The sequence below is a fragment of the Apodemus sylvaticus genome, chromosome 17 (assembly GCF_947179515.1).
Source record: "Apodemus sylvaticus chromosome 17, mApoSyl1.1, whole genome shotgun sequence".
Classification (NCBI taxonomy): domain Eukaryota; kingdom Metazoa; phylum Chordata; class Mammalia; order Rodentia; family Muridae; genus Apodemus; species Apodemus sylvaticus.
In genome coordinates this window covers 52,278,827-52,299,526 of record NC_067488.1, presented here as the reverse complement: position 1 = coordinate 52,299,526, position 20,700 = coordinate 52,278,827, and the positions used below count along the sequence as shown (strand labels likewise).

At 52.2% G+C, this 20,700-nt stretch overlaps 1 protein-coding gene across 2 annotated transcripts in view; it reads left to right on the top strand.

Annotated features, from left to right (window-relative positions):
• Scube1 (signal peptide, CUB domain and EGF like domain containing 1) overlaps positions 1-20,700 on the top strand; it is a 121,812-nt gene that overhangs the window by 40,425 nt on the left and 60,687 nt on the right. For both annotated transcript variants that reach the window (XM_052161693.1, XM_052161694.1), the window contains exon 4: positions 6,313-6,447. In XM_052161693.1, coding sequence (XP_052017653.1) covers positions 6,313-6,447 — 135 coding nt within the window. The remainder of the gene's footprint in view (positions 1-6,312; positions 6,448-20,700) is intronic.

Below are 20,700 nucleotides of genomic sequence, written 5' to 3'. Positions count from 1 at the left end.
GCCTCAGCTGCCCTTCAGAAGGGAGCGGGGGAGGGGAGGGGGTGCACTGCTTCTGCCAGAACCAGGTGGCAGAGCTCAGTGGTGGAGGTTGGGCCTGACTCCGCCAACGAGCCTGAACTTCGGTGCCCGCCCACAGGACGCTGGAGCCCATGCAAGGCCCAACACACAGTGGAGCCACAGACACATGGGTGGGGTCCACTCAAAACACAGAGTCTCTGTGTCAAATTGTGAGTGTTCATGGGAAAACACAAAGCAAACGAAGCAGGATGGAGGAGCAATTTTCAGTTATAAATAACTGCGAACTCGAGTTCCTCATCCAAAAGACGACAAACAGTCCACTATTAATAAAAACAACTGGCCTCACCTGGGGCCAAGCAGCGGCCCTCGGTAGCAAACCACAGACCTTTTGCAGACAGCCTCCAGAAGTTATGGCTTGGCCTCAGAGACCCTTCCTGTGAGAGACAACCACAATGAGTGCGCCCCAGCCCTGAAATGACCCCTCAAAGCTAGAGAGTGAGCGTAGTATGCACAGAGCAAGGCCTAGCAGGAGTCACAGCTAAAGGCTGCCTGCTCCAGTGTCAGTGCCAGACCTGTGCCTGTACTGGGCAGTGAGTGACCCCAGAGACACTGTTAGGCGCCAGCGCCATCATTGATGCCATGTTCTGTCAGAGCTGAAGTCCTCATTGGCCACACCCTTGAAGTTCACATCCCGGGGAAGCTTATGTACAAGACACACAATGTATGTGTAAGGAGGGGGCGTCACTGAGGTCTGACAAGGGCTGTGCTGTGGGAACTGGGGACACAGATGGCCTAAGTGTGGAAGACAAGTTAGACATAGCCCTGGTGACTGTTGGGGTAGGAGACAAAAGGAATTCTGGGAAACATGGTGTTTCTTGGGCCTGGTTGGCCAGGTGAGGCTCAAGCCAGATTGTAATGTGTGAGGTCTGCCATGACTTTGGGTGTTGCGGCACACCCACCCACCATCAGTCACTGCCTTTAAGTGAAGGAACAATTACCAAACAATATTGTTACAGAGGGTTCCCTCGGGGGAGGAAGCCAGGCGTCTCCCCCACTCCCATTTGCTGTCTCCAAGCAGATACGCTCTATCTGTTAAGGAAGGGAACCTGTTCACCCTGCAGAAGGTACGGGCTGGTCCTGGTGTCTCTGGACAGGCTGGGGCTTCAAGATAAGTTGTTTGCTCTATGTCCTTTGTTTGGCCCTGCTACCTGGTTCAGGGTCTCTTCTAGAGCCTCCTAGAATCTTCTTAGCTTAGTTTCAGTGCCTAGGTTAGTTTAGTTTGCCTGCCTTCTAGGAAGCCCCGCTGTGGTTATAGAGGAGAAGGATAGAAACAAGACATCCCCATGCCACCCTAGCTGTTACAGGATCCCAGAGCCTGGGTTGGAGAGAGCCCCTCTGGGTCTCACTATACATGGGTTCCGTCCTGCTGAAGCCTTAAGGGTTAGTGACACCCAGCTTGTCAAGATACTTCTCCAAGAGTATCATTCTGCTCGCTAGGTCCAGCAGAGCTCAGAGTGTTGGGAAGCCTTGCAGAGTCATGGGTCACAAAGAAGTTAGAACTCAGCTCAAGACATACCTCCATACCCAGGGCTTAACTTTCCCAGCTGCCTTTGTCAGCATGCAGGGCCTAGCCAGTCACTGTCCTTGGGGGTTTCCAGAACTCTCCTGCAGCTGCAGTGCTCAGAGGTCCTTTCTTCTTTGCCAATCCTCTAACTTTGGGTCACATTATTTTCCTGTACTGAAAGCCAGGCATTCACATCTCCTCCTCCAAGCAGCTTCCCCTCCCTGATCCCTGATCTAACCCCAAGTTGTAGTCATTCTTAACCAATGCATAGTGTTTGTGGATGAAAGGGGGCAAGATCTTGGATCTGAGGAGATGAACCTATCCCTGGAGAAGGATATATGTCTATGAGTGGGGTACATTCTGATACTGAGAGAAACGGGCAGAGTCATCCCTCTGGAGGCCTGGTGATCCAAGACAGTATTCTGCAGCAGCAGCAGCCTCCTTCTGAAGAGAGCTGAGATATCACCCCTAGAAAGCCCTCCCTGGACTGTCAGGTATGGCCTCCTGCTCTGCCAGCCCCCAGCCTGCAGCTTTGCCCCAAGCAGGTTGTGAAAGTGATAAAGACCTATCCCCGTGCAAGGCAGGTGTGGCGCAGCAGGACCTGTGGTCTAGGCAAAGGGAAGAAGTGGGAGGTAAGGCCTCCAGAGCAGGGAATCCGGAAGAAAGTACTAAAGCAGAGAGAGAGAGACAGAGACACAGACACAGACAGAGACAGACAGACAGACAGAGAAAAAGAGGAGGAGAAATGGGGAACTGCCCTCTGCCCTGTGAACTCCTGACTAGGTTGTTGTCACTGACAGGAGAGCACTCTGCTTCCCTGAAGCTTTGAGAAAGTCTCTTTCCTTATCTGTTCTCTTCTAAGAGTTGGGGATCATAAAGACCAGCCCCTGTGCTAGGGCTTGGGGGAAGGGGTGGCTCCTAGATGGATCTAGTGAGCATTGTCTGAGTTGGGGCTGGAGCTAGCATTGGCATCCTTCTATGTGATGACAAGGCATCATGTTGCCTCTGATTGGGGGGGTCAGTGAGAAGGGGAACTCCCCACAGGAGCAGACACACAGTCCAGCAGTGAGAACAATCATGATTCGGTAAAGAGAAGAGAAAGCCCGCCTGTACCCTAGTTCTCCAGAGAGCTTCTTCCTAGAGGACAGTCTGCAGTCTTGGCACTTCCTGGAGACAAGGCCCAGCACTCCCCTGTGCAGGCAGAGCAGATCTCAGGGAACCCAGTGCCTGGTGTGGACTCCCTTCTGGCCATGAAGGCTCCTCTCGTGAGTAGGATGAACCCTGTTCTGGGTCACAGTGTTCTGATTAACTCCAAGGGACAACCAAAGGGTTGTGTCCCTGTGGTGCTCTGCCAGGTGAACCCTATCTGTCCTGGGTGGAAGACAGACTTCCCCTGATCCCAAACTGCACCAGCTGATCATTCTCCAGCCCCCAGGAATCCTGTCAAAAATCTTGAGGTGTAAAGTATCTGTGGAAGAGATCATGAGTGTGGTCTCAGGCTGTAGAGGGACTCACGGGGCAGAGGGCAGTTCCCCATTTCTCCTACTTGGGGAGGACATGGGGCCCTGTTTGGACACTGTGGAGAAGGGTGTGGAAGGACAGCTCTCTCTTCCCGCCTGCTTAATCTTGGGGTTTTATCATTTGGGAGCAAGGGAAAGACATGTTTACATGGCCTTGCATTTGTTTCAAATTATTCATCAGTGTTGGCCAGTCATTGTTCCCAGCTAGTATAAACAGCCCTGTCCCAACAGCGCAGCCACCCTGACAGATCACTGAAGGCCTGTGGGTGCCTTGTGTCGACTGCCTTGGTTCTTTGCTTTCAGTGAGGTGCAAAGCTGGGCCAGGCCAGATGACTGCAGATGGGGCATCTGGGCCAAGGCAGCGTTTCTGCCCCATGAAGCCAGCACTGGAGCGTCCATATCCGCTTCGTTTCACTTGCAAAAGAGACTTTGCTTGGACCAGAGAGGCCGAGAGTCTCAGAGCCAGGAGAAGAAGGCAGTGATAGATGGCAGAGGTCTTGGCTGCGTCCCAAGGTCAGGGCTCATGGTCAGCTATGTGCTAAGACCCAAGCACAGGTGCCAATCTGTGCCCCCCTCCCCAGCCCACAGTGGTGTTGAGCCAGAGATAGGACTCACCACAGAGACACTCACTCTTCCATCCACACTGCTCATGGATTATGTCTTATAAGTCTTAGGAGTGTGTGCTTAAGTTGGTCCCAGACTCAGTCAGGCACAGGAGGAAGCAGGTTCTTTATAACCAGCCTGGATGCATTTGAGGTACAGCCAGCCTCACAAGGTGGCTGCCGGCTCTTGCTCTGGAGTCCTGCCTTTGCTGTGACCTACTGTGCGGGTCACCCAGGTCACCGCAGCTTCCTGAGTGTTAAGAGTCCCCTGAATGAAATGCAGTTGGTAACACACCCCATGAGCTTCTGAGGTTCTAGTGAGGCCCCTTGATCCACACTATGTGTCCAGGATGCTGGCTTCCTGTCGCTCAGGTGACCTGACAGTGCCCAGTGTGGAGGAGCCACAGTCTGGAGGCAGAGTCCCCCTCCTGCAGCACAAAGGAGAGGTGGCAGCCATGCACTTTGGGATGCCCTAAGGTGCTGGTAAGGCTGGGCCGGCAGGGAATCATCAACAAGACCATAGGGAAGGCTTTTCAGAGAACTAATAATGCCTGCCCGTCTCCCTGGCCCCCCAGGTCAGCCTCTGATCAGCTGCTCCTCGCAGCAAGAGTCACCTTTACATGTGAGCTGGAAACTTCGGAGGCTTTTAGAGCCGAGAGCTCTGTTTCCCTCCTCTGACGGCCACACGGCTGACATTTGAGCTTGCCAGAGAGTAATGACTTTCCACGCTGTGGGCCTCAAAGGCAGCCGCAGTCTCCTGGGTGGTTAAGTGGTCTGCAGTCCTCGGAGCCTAAATGGGACCCAGCTGACTGCCACAGAGCCGTGCTGTCCCCAGTTCAGTGCAGGTCATCGCCTGCCCCTACCTTCCCGCATCCTTTTGGTCTCAGTGGCAAAAGGTGTCTGTGTTCAGAAGCACAGGAAATTTTCAGTGCCAAAGTGTATATGCATGCATGTATGCATGAAAAGGAAGTGTGTGTGTGTGTGTGTGTGTGTATGTGTGTGCACACGTGTGTGCATGCGTGCGTGTGTGTGTGTGTGTGTGTGTGCGCATGTGTGTGTGTGTGTGTGTGTGTGTGTGTGTGTGTGTGTTGAAGTGAAGGCTGGAGATTGGCTGGATACAGCCAGTAGCTCCACATACACATTGTTTTGTGGTTTTATGTATTTGTCTCCTGGAATGACAATACAGCCATGGGACATTAAGGTTTAAGAAGCCCTTCTTTCATTAAACAAACTGACAGAGTAGGGGCTTATGACTCTGGTAATTGAAACATGCTGTTCTGCTCAGGACCAGAGCTCCATAAAGGCCCTTTCAGCGCGGCACACCCTTTGTGCCCGCAGCCTCTGGTCAGAAGTGAGTGTTGGGCCCTGAGCTGGTGCCTCCCGCTGAGTGGGAAAGCCCTCTGGCCGCCTTCCCGGCAGTCCTGGCAGACAGAGGTCAGGGGCTTTTCAAATCTTTCCCCTACCCTCCGGGCTTTTGAAATCAATCTGCCAAAAGGGGACCTTCAGGGTGGTGCAGGCCGCCTGGGCCTCCAGCCTCTCCCTCAGGGCTCTAGGGTCTTGCGCTGCCTGCAGTAAATTCGAGGTGGGTTGAAAAAGCATGGAATGGTGAGCGGCAGCCAGCCAAGCTTCATGTGGTGGGGAGACGCTTCAGTCTGCACTGTCATCCTGAGGACAGGAGGCCCGTGGTGTTAAAGGAGAGGCCAGGCGTGGGAGTCAGTCCGGGGTTCTAAATCTGCCCCTGCCACTCTCCATGTAGCCTTGCACATGGACTTCAGATTCCCCGTCTGTAGAATGGCTCATATCTGAGTCTGAGAGTGTTCTTGCAGGACTGGAGTTAACATGGGAAGGATGCTTAGAACTATGTTAGGCACACAGAGAGCAGCCACAGCCCTCTAGCCCTGGTAACTGGCTGCTTCTGTGGTTTGACTGTGAAGGAATACCATGCAGTATGCCTGTAGAGTATGTCTTCGTTAGGGTTGTACTCTGTGAACAGACACCATGACCAAGGCAACTCTTGGAAAGGCAACATTTAATTGGGGCTGGCTTATAGGTAAGAGAGAGGGTCAGTCCATGATCATCAAGGCGGGAACATGGCAGCATCCAGGCAGCCATGGTGCAGGAGAAGCTGAGAGTTCTGCATCTTCATCTGAAGGCTGCTAGCAGAATACTGACTTCCAGGCAGCTAGGATGAGGGTCTTAAAGCCCACACCCACAGTGACACACCTACTCCAACAAGGCCACACCTTCTAGTAGTGCCACTCCCTGGGCCAAGCATATTCAAACCATAACAGAGTACTGTGAAATACCTCTGGTGTACCACCATGCAGGATCCCCATAGCATGGTGCTATAGAGATGCCCCTGTGCGGTATTGTCATAGCATGGTACTAAGGAGTACTGCCATGCCGCACCATAATAGCATGGTGCCATGGAATACACCCATAAAGCAACTCCATAGCCTGGTGTCATGGAGTGTGCCCATGCAGTATCTCTATTGTGTGGCACAATGGGGTGGAACCCTTCATTTACTGATGGAGACATTGATTGTGTCTGCAACCCACTAACTCCGGGTGTGACATCTCTTCTCCCCTTCTCTTCCTCTTCTTGAAGATGTGGATGAGTGCCAGGACAACAACGGTGGCTGCCAGCAGATCTGTGTCAATACCATGGGCAGCTATGAGTGCCAGTGCCACAGTGGCTTCTTTCTCAGTGACAACCAACACACCTGCATACACCGCTCCAATGGTAAGTACAGCCTGCATTGGACCAGGCATGCCTCCCAACCCTGTGGAAACACGCGGTGCTTTATGTACGGATTCCAGGGTCCTAAAGGCCAGCGGGGGGAGGGGGGCTGTTCAGTGGTGGCCTCAGTGTCTATTTTGTGCTATCAATGTTGGTTCTTTGTGAAAATCTTTCTAGATCCTTCCCTCCGCCAACTGTTGTTATTTCCCCTGTTTATATGTGGTAGGTACACACACGGTAGATATGACCAAAGAAGGCTTCCTTTTCGGTGACTGGCTATGGCCCCATGTTCTCTAGACCTCTTCAAAAAAGGGTTGGTGTCGCCTTATGTCTCCATGGGCCTCTAGCAGCGGAGCTTATCTACAGCATGTTCCTGGCCACCGGCCTGCCGAAGGACCTCAGAAGTGAGAGCCTGCTGCCTATGGAGGCCAGATGGGATAGGGTGACTGAGGAGGCTGGAGCTGGGTGGGCTGGGGAGAGAGCTAGTCACTAGCCGAGCCTAGTCGGTGAAAGTTCTTGGTGCTGGGTCACTAATGGTCCGGTGCTGAAGTTTGCTGAAGTTTGAGCTTATGACAGCAGGGCTTCGGGGCGGGGCAGAGCTGCTCAGAAGCCAACACACACATGGAACTTGAGCCAAGGGAACAGCCAAAGGCACCATCCGTTGCTAAGCAAGCTCCAGGTCCTAAGGCAGGCCTATGGACCCCTGATGAGAGGCCTGGTGGGACAATGCAGAGCACCAAGGCTTCTGGAGCCAGACTGTCCTAAACAGCCAAGGCTGGAGCCTGAGGAAGTTAAATAACAGCCCACTGTCTCTCCCCCACAACTGAGCTTTGATGAGGAAGGAGGAGTTGGAGGTTTGAGGCTAAAGATGGGAGCTAAGAAGGCTTGTGCTAAGCTCAGCTCAACTCAGCAGAGCCCAGTGGTGAGCCCAGAGCCTCCATCATCCCTTTCGGGGGCTACTCTTCAGCAAGCCTCACCTCAGTTTCCTCATTCACGAGACAAGGGGACATAGATTTGGGTCAGCAAGGTATCTGAAACTAGAAGGAAAACCCAGTGTGACCTGCTGGTTACCAGAGATTGAGAACTGGAATTCCAGGACACTGTGTGTGGTTTCTGCTAGAAAATGATTCCTGAGAAAATAAAAGGCAAGACAAAAAAACAAATAAACAAAAACCTTTTTTAAAAATATGTTGGAGCCAGGCGGTGGTGGCATACACCTTTAATCCCAGCACTCTGGGAGGCAGAGGCAGGTGGATTTCTGAGTTTGAGGCCAGCCTGGTCTACAGAGTGAGTTCCACGACAGCCAGGGCTAGACAGAGAAACCCTGTCTCGAAAAAAACCAAATCCAAAAAACAAAACAAAACAACAACAACAAAAAAAGTTGGGTCAGGAAACCAGAAATATTCTAGTAGATTCTTAGACCGTCTGGGTGTGTTTTGCAGTTTCCTTGCAGATGAGTCTGGTGCACTAACCCCCGCCATCAGAATGTCCTCTGAAGGACAGAAATGCCAAACTCAGTGTTTTCCTGATGCTTGCTCCAGACACCAGAGCCACCACACAGGTGGTCTCAGGCAGGCAGGTGCTCACCTGTCTAACCTGCTCCTGGTAACCACCTAGCTGTAGTGACACCAGGCAGAGCAGTCCGAGATGGACGCAGGTGATGTACACCATGACCAGAGACCACGGAGACTGTAAGAAGCAGACTCATGAGACAGAAAGGGAGATGCACGTGACAAGCCCTAGGTCCTGCCTGTGATGGGGGAAGTCTCTCAGAGCACCTTTGGGTCATACTCCAGGAACTTTGGTCCACCAGCGCGTGCAAGCATTCTGTTCCCAGCTTTGGAGAGAGCCTTAGGCGGGCTGTGACTGAACTACACCTCTACTATGAGAGAGGACAGAGGCAGGGTACAAGAGAGCCGCTGTGACTGGCCCTTCACCTTCTCAGCATCTGCTGGGCTGAGAGGTCACAGGCTTCTGTCTTAACCACAGGACATGGGGTGGGGTCAGGGGGAGGGGGTAACAGCCCAGAGAGAAAGAGACTTGCTACCAGGGCCCAGGCCCGAACACCACCACAGACAGCTCATAGCAGGCTGGGCCTGACTCCTCTGGGAAGATGTGAGGTCAGGGGAGCAGATGTGCTCTCTGTAATTTGCTCAGGTGACAAGACTCCTTAGAGAGGAAGCAGGTGGTGGGAGAGTGGCCAGCGCTGAAGGCCTCTATGTGGAAGCAAAGTTGTACTGAAATCAAATCATGAAAATGAGCCCTGTGGGAAGTCTGAAGCGGTTCACTGGGCCAGGTGTGTGTGTGTGTGTGTGTGTGTGTGTGTGTGTGTGTGTGTGTGTGTGAGACTGCAGATGATTTCTAGGAGAACTTGGAAGCTCTAGAGACTGGAAGTGAGAGATTGGTGTACTGGCTGGTATTGGGTATAGCTTTGGACACACAGCCTATCCCCCCCAAAGGCTCCCCTGGATTTTAACAAAACTAGAAATGCAGATTTGGCCAAAATACAGGAGCTGCACTTCAACCCCAGCTACACTGACGAGCATGTGGGCAAAAGAAGGTCCCTTTTCTTATTGGAAATTTTAAGTGAAAACTCTGGATTTTTCTAAAATCTGGGCCACAAAGCCAATCCAAAACCTCAGGGGGAACTTTTTGAGGCCATCTTGCCAGGCAAACAGTGGCACTGCTCAGGCTCAGGAGGGTGGCACAGAGGGGACAAGGAGAACGAGAGACATGAGTTAACTGTGCACAGTGCCTGGGTGAAGACAGGACACAGGGTCCTGGGCAGGCAGGTGGCCTGCCTCTTAGATAGGCACAGCCCATGTTTGCTGTGAGTGCCCACTATGGTGTCATCCATGGCAGTGAGTCTGCCCGGAAGTGCTAGGATGGAGCTCCTTGCCTCCCACATGACCTCTGATTCTGTGGCTCCTGAGGAGGCAGATGGATCCAGAGGCTTTGGCAAATTAGATTCCTCATGTTACCTGACCGGGCTAATTTCCCTCCGGATCTCTGGGCTCCCCCTACCCTCCCACCCAAAGCACAGACTGGTTTTGATTAGATCTGTGAGAGGGGTAAGCCAAGGTCAGTCTGGGCTCCTGGCCCAGAAACAAGGGCACACAGCTCAGCCCTCTGAGTAGCCTGGCTTCCCAGGCGCCAGCATAAACCCTGGCCTGAGGCTCATGGGTCAGGCCCAGGCTGAGTTGAGAGTATTAGGTTCTTGGCTTCAGATCCCTTGGGGCCTCTGCTGTCATTTCTGCCTCTTTCGGTCTCAGCCCTTAGGGAAAGTACTTCGAAGCATCCAAGTGTAAAAATCTACCCAGGAGGGGAGGGGTGACTTGTAGACAGTATGTAGACAGTATGTAGACAGTGTGTAGACAGTGTGTAGATAGTACAGTATGTAGACAGTGTGTAGACAGTATGTAGACAGTATGTAGACAGTGTGTAGACAGTATGTAGACAGTGTATAGTCAGTATGTAGACAGTATATAGACAGTGTGTAGTCAGTATGTAGACAGTGTGTAGACAGTATGCAGACAGTCTGTAGACAGTGTATAGACAGTATGTAGACAGTGTGTAATCAGTATGTAGACAGTGTATAGACAGTTCCTTCTGGTCCAGGGATCTCTGGTATGGGTTGACTTGACATGGGACAACAGCTCAGGCTTGTTGGGAGAAGACACTGGGACTATTAGAATCTGACTAGTCCTTCTGCTTAAGACTTCCTGGTGCTGTCTTTGATGCCCTGACAACCCACACACCCCTCAGCTCAGCCTCTGACCCAAGTGCCATCAATGCCTCCTCTGGCCCTAACCCAAGGGCCACTCCAAACTCAGCCCAGCCTCTGCTGCATTAGGTCAGCCACACACCTGGCCACACATCTTGGACTGTCTATCTACCCCTGTCCTTTCTATCCTTAAAGTATGTCACATTCACATCCAAGAAGATATGGCCTCCTGGGTGCCTTTCCCTTCTCCTCAGGAGAGAGGTTGTTCCTTCAGTCTAACCAATACTGGCTGGATCTGGAGGAGCCTCTGAAGGCCACGAACTCAGCTGTGTGAAGAAAGGTGATGCTCTCATCTCCCCATTTACTAATTCAATTCCTTGTTCACAAGCCTTCAGATCTTAGGTTGGGCCTTGTGATTTTTTTCTTCAGTCTAAAACAAGACTTACTATGAATTCCTCTATGACTTTAAGCTAAGACAAACACGTTGAGAATTCTGAAATTTTGCTTCTCTCAGGGGTCACCAGTGGAGCCACTATAACCACAATCCCATCATTGAGTACATTAGTGTCGTCATAGCATCATCATCCTGACCAGCCCTAGTGGCCAATGCTGATGCTGAGGTGTGCCTGCCTCTTGTGCAGGAAACCACACCTCAAGGCTGTGCTTAGAGCCTCACTGGAGACCTGTTGTGGGCCAGCCTTGGCAGGGGGTGGAGCAACACAGTGGAAACATCACCTTGTTTCCACAAATATAGGAAGTAACACAGACTCACAGGGTAGGGGTGAGGGTGGGTCTCAGGAGTTGCATGTAGCCAGTTATACAGAAAACTGCCCTTACTAGAGACTGAAAATATGTGTTGCTATTTTTCCCTAAGCTGAATGTCTCCAAACCTCTGGACATCAAGTGAACATGTGTCTTTTGATGCTGCTACTGCTGGCTGTCACATGCCACCGATCCGTGGCAGGTCTGGCTCTAAGGGTCAGAAGTCATTTCAGTCCAGGTCAATGGCTGAGTGGCTCTCAGATTGTTTAGAAGGTGCCATCGCTGCAGATTTGCCATTGCCACGCTCATAGTGTCTAGACACCATTCTGTCTCAGAGGGTCCGGTTGTGTGAAAAATGACCTTGGGTTAAGCTACACTTGGCTATTGTGCTTATTAAAGCCACAAGGGAGGCATTTGGGGACCAGTTTATTTTATCTGGAACTTTGGAAGAGTAAATACCCCCAATATAATTGAAGACCAAATAATAGAAATATTAACGACTTTTTTGTTTTGAAATAATTCAAGATTCACAAAAACTAAAAACACAAACAAACAACAAAAAGAAAACAGAGGTTCAAATGTGCCGTCTATCCAGTTTTTCCCAAAGGCAGCACCTTAGGTAGCTAGACAACAATCCCAAGCCAGGAAGTCAACATTGGCACAGTGTGTATGTGTTTTTGTGCCTTTTGGTTAGGTGCAGATTTAAATCAACACCATGGTCAAGAATTTGTATTTGGGGCCAATGAGATAGCTCAACAGGTAAAGGTTCCCACCACCAAATCTGGTAACTTGAGACAGACTCCTGAGACCCACATGGCGGAAGGAGAGAACAGATTCCCTGCAAGTGGGCCTTTGACCTCCACATATACGTTGTAGCACATGTATCAATCCCCCTGCACACATGTAATAAACGAAGAATCTGCATTTAAGAACAAGTATACTCTCTGCCTAGTGCTGATGGGTCAGAGGAGACTCAGGAGGACTCTAGCATTTAATATCCAAGCCATGCTTTTCTGAGAGTGAAAGAAATCACTAAGTAACTGTAGCAGAACAGTGGCTATCCACTGGGTCATCCAGGGAAACTGAGACCTACAGTCTTCAGTGATGCTTCACTGATCCTTAGCCTTGATACTGCCAGTGTGGAGTCCTTGGACCTTATGACGTGGACTCTAGCCACTCCCATGGCACAGACAGAGTCATGAAAATTCCAGGTCCAGGGTTCCTGGCTCTTTGGAGTAGTAACAAGCCTCGAACCCAGGAGATCTGAGCTCAAGTCCTGACTACCTCCCAGGCTTCCCCACAGTGTTTAAAGAAACCATTGCCACCCCATGGCTTCCCACTTCTCTTGTGAGGAAGAAGCAGTGGGGATCTAAAGAGAGGAATATCTTCTCCATCCAACATTCTAGCAGCTGATGTTGGGTCTGTGCTATCCAGATGTGTGCAGGCCTGGATGTGATATGCTAATCAACTGGCACATGCCCCAAGGAATAGATCTGGGGGACCAGTAGGCTAGTCAAACTGAGGGTATCAAGGTTAGTTCAGGGCTGGTGGGGGGGGGGCTTTGGAGCGAGGACTGGAGAAGCCTCAGAGAACCGGCAGCTAAATAGGAAAGAAATAAGCTGTCACAAGTGGAGCGAGGAGGGCTGGCATGCCAAGGCAGGAATTTGCAGGAAGAAACTGGGGGAGAACAGGAGTTTGTGGCAGGAAAGAGATAACAAGGGGTTAGCGGGATCATCTGGCCATAGACCAACAGCCTGAAAAACAACTCAGGGGGAAGAAAAAGCTTAGAACTCCTGGCCAGAGTGTTACACAGGTTTCTCTGTCATCTTTCTGGACCATTGCCCTCCAGTGCCATCTGATTGAGGGGACCAGAGCCTGGCAGAGTGGGTACCAGTGTCTACCCTACTGTGTGCACCATGCAGCCTCACTGGCGGGACCTGCTCTCACTCTGTCCTAGGCCTGAGACTTTGCATGACAGCCTTTGAGTTGCTCCCAGCCTCACCTAGACCATGAGTCCTCTGCCTCCCTTCCCCAGAGCCGTTCACCCCTTTCCACCCTGTTGGGTCCAGCAGCAGCAGCAGCAGCTCCATCGCCCAGCCTGTCCCCTCACCCAGCCTGCCCCCTTACCATTCCCATGCGCTTTAATATCTAAGGTGTTAGCATGTTCTTTAACACCCTACTGGAGGTTTCATGGCCTAAAGGAGAGGGCGGCCCCAGGAGCCTAAAGCCACTCTCCTAACTGCCAGAAGCAAGAGAGGCAAGAAATTGTATTTGACAGGAGTTTGGATTTCTGCTCACTCGGTCTTGAGAAGTGGATATAGGAGGTGTATTTGATCACAAGAATCCTATCCATCTTAGGCAGGACATGGGGATGAGGCACGTGGGGAGCTGGGCCACACTCCAAGCCATTCCATAGGTACGTGAGTGTGGAACAGGATGGCTTGAGGGAGGGTGGCAGGCAGATAGTTGAGAGGAAGTAGGTGGCCAAGGGGAAGGTAAAAGAGAAATGACTGGGGAGGGGGTGTGACAGGGTGCCTGACTGGAAGATGACAGGAGTATGGCTAATGGGAAGTTGATAGAAAGAATATGGCAGGGGGTGGTGAAGGGGAACATGACAGGAAGATGGCTGAGGGGAAGGTGACAGGAAGATGGCTGAGGGGAAGGTGACAGGAAGATGGCTGAGGAGAAGGTGGCAGGAAGATGGCTGAGGGGAAGGTGACAGGAAGATGGTTGAGTATGTGACAGAGGTGTCTGAGGAGAAGATGGCAGAATGGCTTAAGAGAAAGTGACAGGTGACTAATGGGAAAAATGACGAGAAAATGGCCGACAGAAGAGGAGACAAGAAAGTATCTGACAGAAAAGTGACAGACATTGTGGAGACATGGCAGCATAGCTGAGGAGAACGTGGCATGAGACTAGTGAGAAGAGGTGACAACACAATAAGAGAAAGTGACAAGAAGATGTCTGAGGGAAATGTGACAATGTTTAAGAGGAAGATCACAGGTTAGTGGCTAAGGAAAGTGGGTAAAGGAAAGGCTGAGGGAGAAGTAGCAGAAAGATGGCTGAGGGAGTGTGACAGAATGGCTGAGGAAGAGGTGACAGGTGGGTGACTGACTGGGAAATGTCAGGATACTGATGAGGAAAGTAACAGGAGCGTGACTGAAAAGAGTGTGTGAGGATGTCTGAAGCAGATAGGAGACAGTTCTCGTCAGAGAACCTGTCTACCTCAGGTTTACACTTCGGACTGTCCTGTTACTCAGTCACATAGGTGCTGAATATTTCCATGGCGGGTGCCTCTGAACAAGGCAAAGCTTTGTTCTTTGACAGCCTAAAACCTTAGGAGTCAGTGGGACCAAGAGAAAAGTTAGTCAATTTTTTTTCCAGATATGGCCCAGAGCCTTATATGTGATGGCCAATTTCCTACATTTTTAGAAGCTGAAAATGCCAAATCCTGCTCAGAATCCGACTTGGTGTGTGATTAACGTTCTTCAAGAATGGCTTGTACAGAGCCCCCTCCCCTCCCTCTCCTGTGTGGGTGACTCGGGCCCAGCCTCTGCTGGGGTCTGAATGAAGGGGGGTGTTACCCACTCATTTGCTCACTCAATCTGTCCATAGCGAAGATCGTGTGTGCATTGTTCTGGTCCCTTCCTGCTGCCATAATTACTCAGGATTCGTTCTGTTCTGTTCTGAAGGCTTTGAAGTTGAAGGACTAGGCTCCAGAACATTCCATATCTGGTGAGGATTTCTATGCTACACGGATGGTGCCTCTTTCTGTAACCAGATGTAACAAAAGGCAGGAGGCAAAGGGACTGTACCTGTTTTTAAGGTTGTCTCACCCCTGAGACCCACCAGTCCAATCATTCGCAAAGGCTCCGCCTTTTATACCGTTGTACTAGGGGTTCTGTTTTAGCGTGAAGTTGAAAGAGTCTCATGTGCTTCCTACATGCTGGGATTAGGAATGAAACATCCTTCCAACCAATAACCAGACTAGTGAGGCACGGAAGCAAAGCCGTGCCTGGCGTACCTACCTACTTAAGTTGGCTGTGCTCAGGGAGGTGGGGAAAGCCAAGCTTGCCTGCTTCTGGGAATTGAGCCCACTACCCAAGGCCACAGTGGAGTTAGGCCTGGCTAGGGGTTGTTTAGCAGAGGCCACCTGAGGGGCTTGGAGTTTATTAGCCTCTGAGGTAATACCCCAGTGCAATCCAGGCCCCTCCTACTGCCTTCCCCAAGGCTGGCCCTCCGGCTCCCCCCTTTGTCTTTAACTCGGCCTTTCTAACTTTCACTTGACCTTGTCCTGAAGACTGACCAGACAATGACCCTCCTCAGCCCCACATCAGCCTTAGGAGCCCTTGCCAAACCTACCTCCAGCTCCTTAAGCTTCCTTCAGTGGCTTTCCACTGGGGCTTGCCCTGATGGCCACAGCCACCCAGTGAAGTGCCTCAGGTAAGTGTTGCCATGCCCCCTGAGGAAAAATGGCTTCCCCCTTCCTTGTCATGCTATGTGGAGGCACTTAAAGACAGGGAAGGAGCCGGGCGGTGGTGATGCACGCCTGTAATCCCAGCACTCTGGGAGGCAGAGGCAGGCGGATTTCTGAGTTCGAGGCCAGCCTGGTCTACAGAGTGAGTTCCAGGACAGCCAGGGCTACACAGAGAAACCCTGTGTCGAAAAAACCAAATCCAAAAAAACCAAAAAAAAAAAAAAAAAAAAAAAAAAGATGGGGAAGGCTGCATTTCTGGTACCCTAGCCAACTCTTCCTCACTTCCAGATTCTGATGAGCAAGCCCCCAGACAGAGCCTGTCTCTCCCACCTAGGAATCCCCAGCCAAGCCATGGCCTAGCATCCTGTGAGTGTACACGGCTAGCGGCCTCTTGTCGGTTTCCCAGATACGATTTCTGCATCTTGGGAAGCAAGCCAGGCCTGTGCTCCAGGGGCTCCACTGTAGCTCCTGCAGAGCCAGGATCATCCCCGCTCGGTTTCCAGGCCTTCTATCACTGGCTGTGGGAGCTGGGACAGGCCACGTAGTTGCAGTCTCCTTGAACCTTCTTCCTTCTCATCTGCTACAGACCAGGTGGGCGGGAGGACGGACATCCCTGCCACTTAGCGTGGAGATTTATGGTGCTACTGGAAGAGGCCTGGCCTGGTCCTGTGCGGTCTGGAATGGCCCTCAAGGCGGAGACAATAAATCCGTCCCATTATTTTTTATGAGCCTCCCACCCCATAAACAACTCCTTTGGCTGGTAAGCCAGCTTCACGTACTTCTCCTGGCCTGGCCTCAAGCTGGCGCCAAGGGCACCACAGGGCCAACTTCCCAACGCCAGCAGGGGACCTTTCCGAAAGACTGTAGGCCCTCGGGGTCTTCAGGAACTGATGGTGAAGGGTGGAAGGTGAGCTGCAGTTCAGAGGGCATCAAAACAAGACACAGGCCACCTGGCCTTGGGTCTCCTCTCAGTAAGCCCTTGAGCCTTGGTTTCTTGCTGTGAAAGGGAAGCACGTGACAGAATCGTCCATGCAGATGAGAATGAGGTTGTGTGCCTAGGTGTGTCCCTTGGGAAGTGCCCATCCCTGGGCTCCACAGCACCATCTCATCAGCATCTTACACAGCCATGAGCGTCCGCACTGTGCATGAGTGGGCCTGGCATGGTGCTCCTGGTGTATAAATCTGAGTGGTAGGTGCTGTTACCCCATTGGTGGCATGTAGAGAGTTCTGGCCATAGAAAACTAGCAGAGGCTGGTTTTAAAGCTCAGGGCTGACTGCTTGACCATACGCCTGAGCAAACAGGTGGACAGAGAGCATGCAGCCCAGGCCCCCTGAGGCAGAGAACCCCGGTGCTGCCATGGCTGCTACCTTCTGCCCGGGTCAGGGCTGCCAGCTCTTCCTGAGCCTTCATGCACCCGATCTGCGGCCATGTCAGCCCTCCCTTGACCTTCCCCCGGCTCCCCTCGGAGTCCCAGCTCGGATCTCCACAACCTGTCCTTGTCACTGACCAGCCCCCGCACTCTCCTGCCACTCCGTGTCCCTGTCTCCTCACACTGCTCCCTCTGTCTGGAGCTCCCTGTCTAGTCCAACCATTGATCCCCTGAGAACCTTTTCAGATGTCTGGGCTGTGTGTGGCTTTGATTTATAAAGTGCTTTCCTGTTCCTTGTGCTGAACAGAGCGCAGCCTAGAGAGGCCATGTAGGGACACTCAGCATTCACTTCCCATGGATGTAAGTCAGAGATTCACACATATGCTATGGCCATCAGATCAGCTGATCTCCCCTCCCACCCATCAGATCCCTCCAGCAGGGTCTCCCCTCCTCTGCCTTCCTCCTGTAAGCCGGCTTCTTCAGAAGCCGCCCACTGGTCCACAGCTCAGGCCTCGCCTCTTCTCCCCCCCATCAACCCTGCCCCACCCCATCCCGCCCCTCCCAGCCCACCTCTGCATTTACACCTGTATTTAGTAAGCACCACCTTTAAATTAGACTAGCTGGTAGGAGGAGCCTGTGATCTGAACTTGGGTACAGAGAGGCTCTCCAGGTGGTTTGAGCGCCTGCCACCCTCTCAGGGTCGGGTGGGACCACGGCTGCCCTGTAAAAAACGGAGTTCACAGATAGTGGGCTGGAATCATCCTGTTTCAGGTCTGGGGCCAACTAAGGGTGACATGGGACAACCTGTCCGTGTGACTTCCTTTAGAGATCCGGTAGGAAGGGCTAAGATCCGTGAGTACCACAGGAGGCCTACGATTTTATGTGTAAATATGATCCATAGCACTGTCTGTCTGAGATCCAGTCTGACTGGGTGTGCCCTGTGGCTGATTGCTGAAGAGTGTGGCCCACTAGGCTGAAGGCCAGCCCATCCTAGTCCATCTCCAGGCCGGACCATCTCTAGAACTGCCTCCTGGTCCTTGGAGAGGCCGCTACTTGGTTGTGGCGCCACCTAGTGACCAGTCTGAGAAACTTCAAGAGGTGAGGAGGGAAGAAGGGTGGGTCTGTATCTCACAGAGGGGCTGTCAGGGAGGCTGCCCTTCCCCCCACTCCCCACCCCGCCCCAAGCTCCATTTATCACACCCTTTAGCACTCCTAAGAGAAAAGGGTTTCAAGGCTTTCCAGTTCACAGGTAGGAAGCTGAGCAGTTGGAAGAACACACTACGAAAGGCTGCAGTGAGGTACGGGCTCACACCACCCACCTCCGCCCCCCCCCCATCCCCATTGGTAACTGCACAAACCTATCCACATGTGCCTGCAAATACCTGGGGTCTGTCCTCCCCATCATATGTGAAGAGTGCCCTGCGTCCATCTTTCTTGGAGTCCCGGTGACCAGACAGGTCAGGGCACATCTGAGGTACTGTCCAGAATGCAAGCCCTTCTCCCATCTCCTCAGCATGCCAGGAGCCATCCATCCATAGTCTCCACAGGTAGTGATCACTGAGGGGACAGATCAACCCCCCAAAGGACCCAGGGGCTGTCCTTTTGAGGCTCTTGTGGAGAGACACTGAGTCCTTTACAGGGAGCAGAGTGTGTCACAGGCAGAAGGGACAATGAGCCAACCTCTGCTCAGTGTGACACACCCAGTCAGGACCCAAGACCCTGAGAGGCCCCGAGGGAAAAATCTCTTCTCCCTGTATGTTCCAGATGAAAGGGAGGGGAGAAGATGAGGAAGGCAGGGTGGGGTGTCTCTTAAGGGACCATAGACGCTGCCGATTGGGGACCAGAAAGTGAGCGGGCATTAGAGTGTCCACTGGAGACCTGGGGCAAGCGGTGCCAACTTCTCATAAGCCACAGCTTCTGTACGACTGGGGCTGTGGTTTTCCTAGCACTCGGCCACCAAGATATTCAGTTCAGGAGGTCTGCACTAGAGGTCCCGGCGGGTGAAGCTTCAGCCTCTATTCTTTCCAACAGTGACTCCCTGGGCTCTTGGGAAGCAGGAAGTCTAAGCAGCAATTGCCAGGGCCCATCTAAATCTAGATTTGTGCAAAAGCAGGCGAAAGGGCTATAGGTGAGGACAACTTTCACGCACACCACACACACACGCACACACACTTTTCCTATGAAAGCTTGAATCATGTGGCAGTAGACTTTTGACCCCACAGTCCATTTTCAGTTACTGTTATACCTGTTAGGGAATGCTCCTGTCTCAGAAGGGCATTGGTACCTCAGCTTACATTCCTCTAAGGCTGACCGGGGGTGTTAACAAGATGACATGTCTGGAGGTTGGCACAAAATATGGCCCTGAGGCAGGCACCCCAGGGGTCCTCATCGTCCTCTCCCCTCCCCAGAGCAGCCCTGTACTCCGTTCACCTGGCCTCTCGGGGGTTCTTCCCAAGTCCACAAGCTAGGTTTCCTCTTCCCTAATAGGCTGAGGTAGTTGTGGGCTGTGGAAGCCACCTGCAGTCCCAGCGTCTTTCTTGGCACGTTTACTCTCTGTTGAGGAAGCAAAGGGAGAGAAAATCCTTCCTCCCAAGTTGGTGGGGGCTGGGGAAGGGGGTGGGGCACGGCCATTGTTCTCTCTGTGCTTGAGGGACAAGAACTGAGAAAGTGATATTATTGATGAAGTTGCCATAGCAATGACCCTTGGGAGGCGCACATTCCAACTCTAAGTGGGACAAAGGTGCCAGACCCCGAGTTGGGTGAATGTGACATGCATGTATCGCAGGCAGGGCACCATCATGTCTCTACACATGGGACCATCTCCTAGCCTGACAGCTGCCCTATGGGAAGAGTCCCTGGTGGGAAGGCACCATCGGGCCTCTCAAAGGATCCAGGGAAGACGCTCGAAAGAGGCACTGGGCCAGATGTGGCCGGACATGTCTTCCACCACACCGGCCCACTTCCACGGGTGGTGTGTAAAGTGGGCATGCCCCCTTCTCAGACTTGTAAAGGGCAAATGCAGCCTAGTGGGGGCTTTGGTCCACGCATCTCATCCTCCAGAGAACTCTAGGACAGGGGTTCTCAACCTTTCTAATACTGCGACCCTTCAACACATTTCTTCATGTTGCAGTGACCTCCAGTTATAAAATTATTTTGTTGCTACTTTGTAACTATAATTTTGCTACTGCTATATAAATATCCAATACACAGAATACCTAATATATAGCCCCCAAAGGCATTATGACCCACAGGCTGAGAGCTGTTGCTCTAGAAAGAGGCTATAGAAGATGTCCCTAATAAGCCCCCACCCTCCCTATTGCTTCTTCATCCCTCTCAGGGTTCTGTGACAGCTTTCCCCTAGGTCCTGGCTTGAAACCCTGTCCCTCTAAAGCATGTGGAGGTCCCCCTGACATGTGCACTTCACCCCTCCGGTCACAGCTTCTCGTGGCTTCCTCCTGCCTGGGTTGAGGTCCAGGGACAGCTTCATAGTCACTTGTCCCACTTTGGAAGCAAGACCCATGGCCTTCTAATTCTGCCCAACAGGAGGAGCTGAGCCTGGGATATATGGTAAGCTGCCCATAGCATGTGCGAGTTCCTTTTGGACCTGGCGATCGATGTGGCAGCTAAGGGCCCTGTCTCCCCCATTGCATCCCGCCTGGCCTAGCACTAAGGAGACACTCAGCCCAAGTTTGCAGAGCATAATTGGATTTGGATGGGTCAGATCAGATTAGCTTCGAGCTGGCGGGCGGCCTGAGCTGGCGGGCACCAGGCATGTGAAAACCAGGACTTCCGGGAATGACTGTAATTCTTGCAACTCCTCTGTAGCGGGAAACAAGCAGGCTTTCTCGGAACTTGGCACATGTGGCTCGCATACCTACACCTAGGGAGGTGTGTTGGAAAACTTGTGATTTGAAACCCTCTAG